The 6,060-nt window shown below is 46.4% G+C and overlaps 1 protein-coding gene across 1 annotated transcript; it reads right to left on the reverse strand.

The window, feature by feature from the left end:
* Nucleotides 1-697: 697 nt before the first annotated feature.
* On the reverse strand, nt 698-5,551 carry LOC111404368. Its single transcript, XM_023033184.1, has 6 exons — nt 4,839-5,551; nt 3,291-4,730; nt 2,538-3,159; nt 1,649-2,453; nt 1,352-1,542; nt 698-1,204 (listed from the first exon to the last, which is right to left on the reverse strand). Exons 1-6 carry the CDS (start codon nt 5,549-5,551, stop codon nt 698-700), a joined length of 4,278 nt encoding a protein of 1,425 aa, XP_022888952.1.
* Nucleotides 5,552-6,060: the final 509 nt, after the last annotated feature.

Genomic DNA, 6,060 nt, shown 5'->3' on the forward strand with positions numbered 1-6,060 from the left:
CGGTAGCGTTGGGGACAACTATATTGATATCGACCTGACCTCGATCTTAAGATTTATGCATTGCCAAGCATTCTGGGATCTTTTAAGGTCGGGGATAATTAAATCGTATTATTACCCGACCTCGAGGTAAAGATTTATTCATTTCACGCCATTCTGGGATCGATGAGGTCGGGCTAATACGCTCGACCTACCTTAGCTTGAAGTCTTGTGTGGTATTGGTAAATACCAATTTTAGTAAAGGTATTAGCTGCATGCGCGGGGCACGACTTTATGCTAATTTACTAAAAGTGTTAGCTGCATGCGCGGGGCACGGCCTTATGCTAATTTAGTAGAAGTATTAGCTGCATGCGTGGGGCACGGCCTCACGCTAATTTAGTAAAAGTGTTAGCTGCATGCGCGGGGCACGGCCTTACGCTAATTCAGTAAAAGTATTAGCTGCATGTGCGGGGCACGACCTTACACTAATTTAGTAAGTGTTAGCTGCATGCGCGGGGCACGGCCTTATGCCAATTTAATAGGGGATCAATATCATAAAGAAAACTTCTTGTGTTATTTAAAAGGCTCAAGGGTGTTGCATACCCGAGCTTATTTGAACATGAGCTAACTGGGCATTAGAGCCCGAAAAGTAAAAAACGAAACTAAGAAAACAAGAAGCGGGCATGCAAGCCCTAAAGGAAAAATTAATAGCTATAGCTAATCACTTGTAATATATTTTCAGATTGTTGGCGTTCCATGGCCTTGGGAGCGGATTCCCTGATGTATCTCTGAGGCTATAAGCTCCCCCTTTAAGTTTTCTTATGACCTCATAGGGTCCTTCCCATGTTGGCCCAAGTTTCCCTGGTTGATGCCCGGCGGCTTCTGCTTTCCTTAGGACAAGATCGCCGGCTCTAAATCTTCTGTTCTTGACCTTCTTGTTGAAGTGTTTCGCCGTTCTGTTTTGGTAACTTGCAGTCCTAAGGGAAGCTTGCTCCCTTACCTCCTCAAGTAGGTCAAGATGTTCGGTAGTATGCGTCTCCGTATTTGTCTCGAGCTTTCTTATTGTGGGGAGGCTAACCTCAATTGGAATGGTAGCCTCAAGTCCAAAAGCTAGCATGAATGGCGTTTTACCAGTTGCTGTCTTGTGTGAAGTCCTATATGCCCACAGTATCGAAGGCAGCATGTCAGGCCAGTCACCTTTAGCGTCCCCTATCCTTGTTCGGAGGTCCTGCAATATGATCCGATTAGTTACTTCGGCTAGCCCATTACTTTGTGGGTGTGCGACCGAGGTCAGGCGATGATCAATCCCATTGCTGGCGCAGAAGTTCTTGAACTGGGGATTGTCAAATTATCTTCCATTATCTGTGATGAGGACTTTTGGTATCCCAAATCTGCATATGACGAACTTCCATATAAATGATCTGAGCTTCGGTTCTGAAATTGTTGCTAGAGGTTCGGCTTCTACCCACTTAGTAAAATACTCCACTGCCACAGCTACAAATTTTAATTGTCCTCGGGCCAAGGAAAAAGGCCCAAGAATATCAACTCCCCATTGCTCGAAGGGAGCTGAGTAGTGAATGGATATCAGTTCCTCAGCAGGAGTGTATGATGTTGCCAAATCTTTGGCACTTGTTGCACCTCCGGACGTAATCTGTGGCATCTTTCTTCAAACTTGGCCAGTAGTATCCATACCTTATCAACTTATGTGCCAGAGCTCGGGCTCCTTGGTGATTCCCACAAATGCCTTCGTGAACTTCAGTCATTGCCTGAAGGGACTCGGAGGGTCTGAGACACCTTAGATAAGGGAGCGTAAGACTTTTGCGGAACAAGACTCCTTCGATTATGCAATATTTGGCAGCTCTATACCGAATGCTTCGGGCGAGCCGAGGGTCTGCAGGAGTGTTGCCATTACTTATGTAATCAACTATTGGATCCATCCAGGAGGGCTCATGGTCGATGTCCATGATACTTGGTTTCTGGGCTATACTTGCTTCTGCAACCATCTTGATGTGCACGGTTCGATCGAACCCGTCAACACCCATGAAGACGAGTCTGGATAATGCATCGGCTTTGGCATTTTCGGCTCTGGCTACTTTCAGAATTTCACAACGTACAAACTGCCTCTGGAGGTCATGTACTTTCAAACAATATAAGCTCATTTTTTCCTCCTTTCTTTCAAAAGACCCTTCGATTTGTTCGACCACTAGCTGTGAGTCACTGAAAATTTTGACGTGCTCGCACTCGAGGTTTTTCGCCAGTTCTAGGGCAATAACAACGGCTTCGTACTCTGCTTCGTTATTGGTAGCCTGGAACTCAAACTTGAGAGCGCATTGTATCTCCGTAATCTTGTCCGAACTTGTAATAATAATGCCAGCCCCCGAGCCCGAGCTATTGGATGCTCCGTCAACAAATATTTCCCATACTCCTGAGGTCGAGTTCGGGCTCCCGGCCAGTGTTTCTGAGGATCTTGAAGTGAGCTATGCCATGAAGTCGGCCAAAGCTTGGGCCTTGATTGCAGGCCGTGGCTTGAATTCTATGTCAAATTCGCCGAGTTCAATTGCCCACTTCAACAGTCTTCCTGAAACGTCCGGCTTCTGAAGTATATGTCTGAGAGGTTGGTTGGTGAGCACAACAATTGGATGTGACTGGAAGTATGGTCGTAACTTTCTTATAGCCACTACTAAAGCAAGGGCGAGCTGTTCTGCAAGTGTGTATCGTGTTTCTGCATCAAGGAGCACTTTACTAACATAGTAGATAGGTTGCTGAACTCTTCCTCTTTCCTTTACCAAGACACCGCTTACTGCGTTCTGAGAAACTGCCAAGTATAATAGCAGCGTGTCATCGGGTTCAGGTTTAGTAAGGACTAGAGGTGTTGATAATGTCTGTTTAGGCTCCTGAAAGGCTAAGTTGCATTCCTCACTCCAATCGAACCCTTTATTTCCCCTAAGTAGTTTGAAAAAGGGGGAGCACCTGTCAGCTGCCCGGGAAACAAACCTGTTTAGTGCTGCTATGCGACCTGTCAATTTTTGAATGTCCCTTTTGCATTTAGGGGCCTCCATATTTATCAGAGCTTGAATTTTATCAGGATTTGCCTCTATTCCTCTGTGCGTGATCATAAAACCCAGGAATTTTCCAGATGCCACCCCAAATGCACATTTTGCCGGGTTGAGCTTCATGCTGTACCTCCGTAACGTAGCAAACACTTTCTCAAGATCAGAAACATGGCTACTCGACTATTTGCTCTTGACCACCATATCATCCACATATGCTTCGACTGTTTTCCCAATTAGCTTGGCGAAGATTTTTTCACTAACCTTTGATATGTTGTTCCAGCATTCTTCAGACCGAAGGGCATGACCCTGTAGCAGTAGATGGCTGAATCTGCCATGAACGAGGTCTTCTCTTGATCTTCTTCTACCATAAGAATTTGGTGATACCCCGAGAAGGCATCCAAGAAGTTGTACAGCATATGACCTGATGTACTATCCACGAGATTATCAATTCTGGGCAGGGGATAACTGTCTTTAGGGCATGCTTTATTCAGATCTGTGAAGTTAATGCAAACTCGCCACTTTCCATTAGCTTTCTTGACAAGAACCACATTGGCAAGCCATTCGGGGTATTGTACCTCTCGAACGAACTGAGCATTAAGGAGTTTGGTAATCTCCTCTTTTATGACTTCTCGTCTTTCCGGTGCAAACTGCCTCTTCCTTTGCTTCACAGATCTTGCTTCCGGGTTCACGTTAAATCTATGTACTGCAACATCTGGATCAATTCCAGGCATGTCCTCAACATTCCAAGCGAACACATCAATGTTCCGGGAGAGACAGCTTAAAAGCTCGGCCATGATCTCCGCATCTAACCCTCGACCAACTGTCACTTTTCTTCCGGGCTCGATCTTGACCTCCTCCAATCCTTCTACCGGAGCTAACCTTCCGTAACTTTCATGCTCGAGCTCGAGCTCCGTAACTTGCATGACGTCATTTTTGATTTTTCGAACGCTGGTCACATAACACTGTCGGGCCACCGTTTGGTTGCTTCGCACTATCCCGATGCCATTAGGAGTAGGGAATTTCATAGCCAGGTGAAAAGTTGAGACAATAGCTCGAATTCTGTTGAGCATTGGTCTTCCCAATATGGCGTTGTAAACCATCGATGTACGGACAACTTCAAAGGTAGTGATCTGAGTTACCTGCTTACCTTCGGTTCCCAATGTTAAGGGTAACCCGACGATACCCTCCGGGGCGATGACCCCACCTCCAAACCCTTGCAGGGGTGTTTTTACTGGCTTTAGTTGTTCTGACGAGATCCCCATTTGAACAAAATCTTCGTGAGACAATACATTTGTTGCACTTCCGTTATCTACCAGAATTCTCTTGACTTCAAAGTTGGCGATGATGGCCGATATGACAAGGGCATCACCATGGGGGAATGCTATGCCTTCCAAGTCATCCATTCCAAAACTGATGTCCTCTGTACGACCAAGATCTGGTCTTGAAATGATCGGTGGCTGTCTAGCATACTGTTTTCGCCCACTGCTAGAGTCTCCTCCCGAGGCTGTTCCTCTGACAATGATATTGATAGTGCTTGCAGTTGGTTGCTTGTTTCCCCGATCCTCTGGGCCTTTTCCCCCATTCTGGTTATTCCTCAGGCGTTTGTCATTGTTAATGTAAGAGCTCAAAAATCCTCTTCTTATAAGAGCTTCGATTTCTCGCTTTAAGGCCAGACAATCTTCTGTGGTATGGCCGTGATCTCTATGGAAATCACAGTATTTGCTCTTGTCACGAGTATCGGGGGGAGACCACAATCAGGGAGGCCATTTCAGTTCCTTAGAGTCTTTGATTTCCATCAGGATGTTGGACCTCGAAGTGTTCAGGTGGGTAAAAGCCGTTGAAGGTGGATCCTTTCTTGGTTTGACCCTAGGTGTCTCTTGTCTTAAGTTGGACTCATGTGGCCTTTTCTGATCCAACCTCCCTGATGAGGTAACTTCCCTTTTTGGGGCCATGGTTTCTTTCATATTGATGTATTTCTCAGCCTGTGTGAGTAGCTCGGTTACTGATTTCGGCAAGGTTTTAGACAAGGACATTTTGAACGCTTCGCACTTAATGGCGTAAGTCAGAGCTGAGATTGCAGCTGTGATATGTAGGTCGGGGATCTGAAGCCTTTCTTTGTTGAACCTGGTCATGAAACTGCGCAGTGTTTCATTGGGTCCTTGACGCATCTGCATGAGTGATGCAGCTGTCTTTCTGATTCTTTTGCTGCTCGCAAAGAAAGCGGAGAACATGTCAGCCAAATCTGAAAAGGAGGTGATGGAGTTCGGTTCTAATGTGGAAAACCAATCTCTAGCCGCATTCGTGAGGGTTTGAGAATATGCCTTGCACATTACCGCATCTAGTGCAACCTGTAAGTTCATGATGTCCGTGTATACATTGAGATGGTTGATGGGGTCGGTTGTCCTGTCGTACTCCTTTATCCGAGGATACTTGAACCTATCGGGAAGGGGGTACGAGAGGACTTCCGGAGTGAATGGTGTATTGGGGGTGAATCCTGTTGCTGTCCGAGTATTTTGTTGCATATCCACTGCTATCCCTTCTTAAATAATTCTTGCAAGTTCGGCGGAGTCTATTGTAACGGACCTTGAACCTGATGCAACTTGTGGTACCCCTGAGGTTCCAACCCCGCCGTCATTATCGGTTGCATGATGAACTCGAGCTCGGGCATCTGCCATAAAGCCACCTTCAGGTGTTGGGGTGTGGGATGGATGCGAATTTCTCTGACTTAGCAGTTGGGTCAATGCAACCACCTGCTGACGGAGTTCCTCAAAAGCTCCGGCGGAAACAACAGCTTGAGGAGGTGTTGGCATCTCCGACGACTCTTCTTGAGGAATATGGTGTCCCTCAGGAGGTGGAGGGTTATCTGGGACGGATGAGCTTGCTGGAGGAAGACCTGAACGTGTATTGACCATGGCTTTTGGTAGCGAAGTTCCCACAGACGGCGCCAATGATGCTACCAAAAAATATCGCCAGAAAATCTCGAGCTTGATGACTGGGATGAAACACGAACAGCGCCTTCCAATACCTGAAA

Source organism: Olea europaea, chromosome 11 (genome assembly GCF_002742605.1).
Source record: "Olea europaea var. sylvestris chromosome 11, O_europaea_v1, whole genome shotgun sequence".
In the NCBI taxonomy this organism is placed as follows: domain Eukaryota; kingdom Viridiplantae; phylum Streptophyta; class Magnoliopsida; order Lamiales; family Oleaceae; genus Olea; species Olea europaea.

Coding starts and splice junctions, on each gene's coding strand:
- LOC111404368 (XM_023033184.1), bottom strand. CDS start 5,551: ATGCAACAAAATACTCGGACAGCAACAGGATTCACCCCCAATACACCA. Junction 3,160..3,290: donor GCTGGAACAACATATCAAAG/GTTAGTGAAAAA, acceptor TACGTTACGGAG/GTACAGCATGAAGCTCAACC. Junction 1,205..1,351: donor GCAGATTTGGGATACCAAAA/GTCCTCATCACA, acceptor ATCATATTGCAG/GACCTCCGAACAAGGATAGG.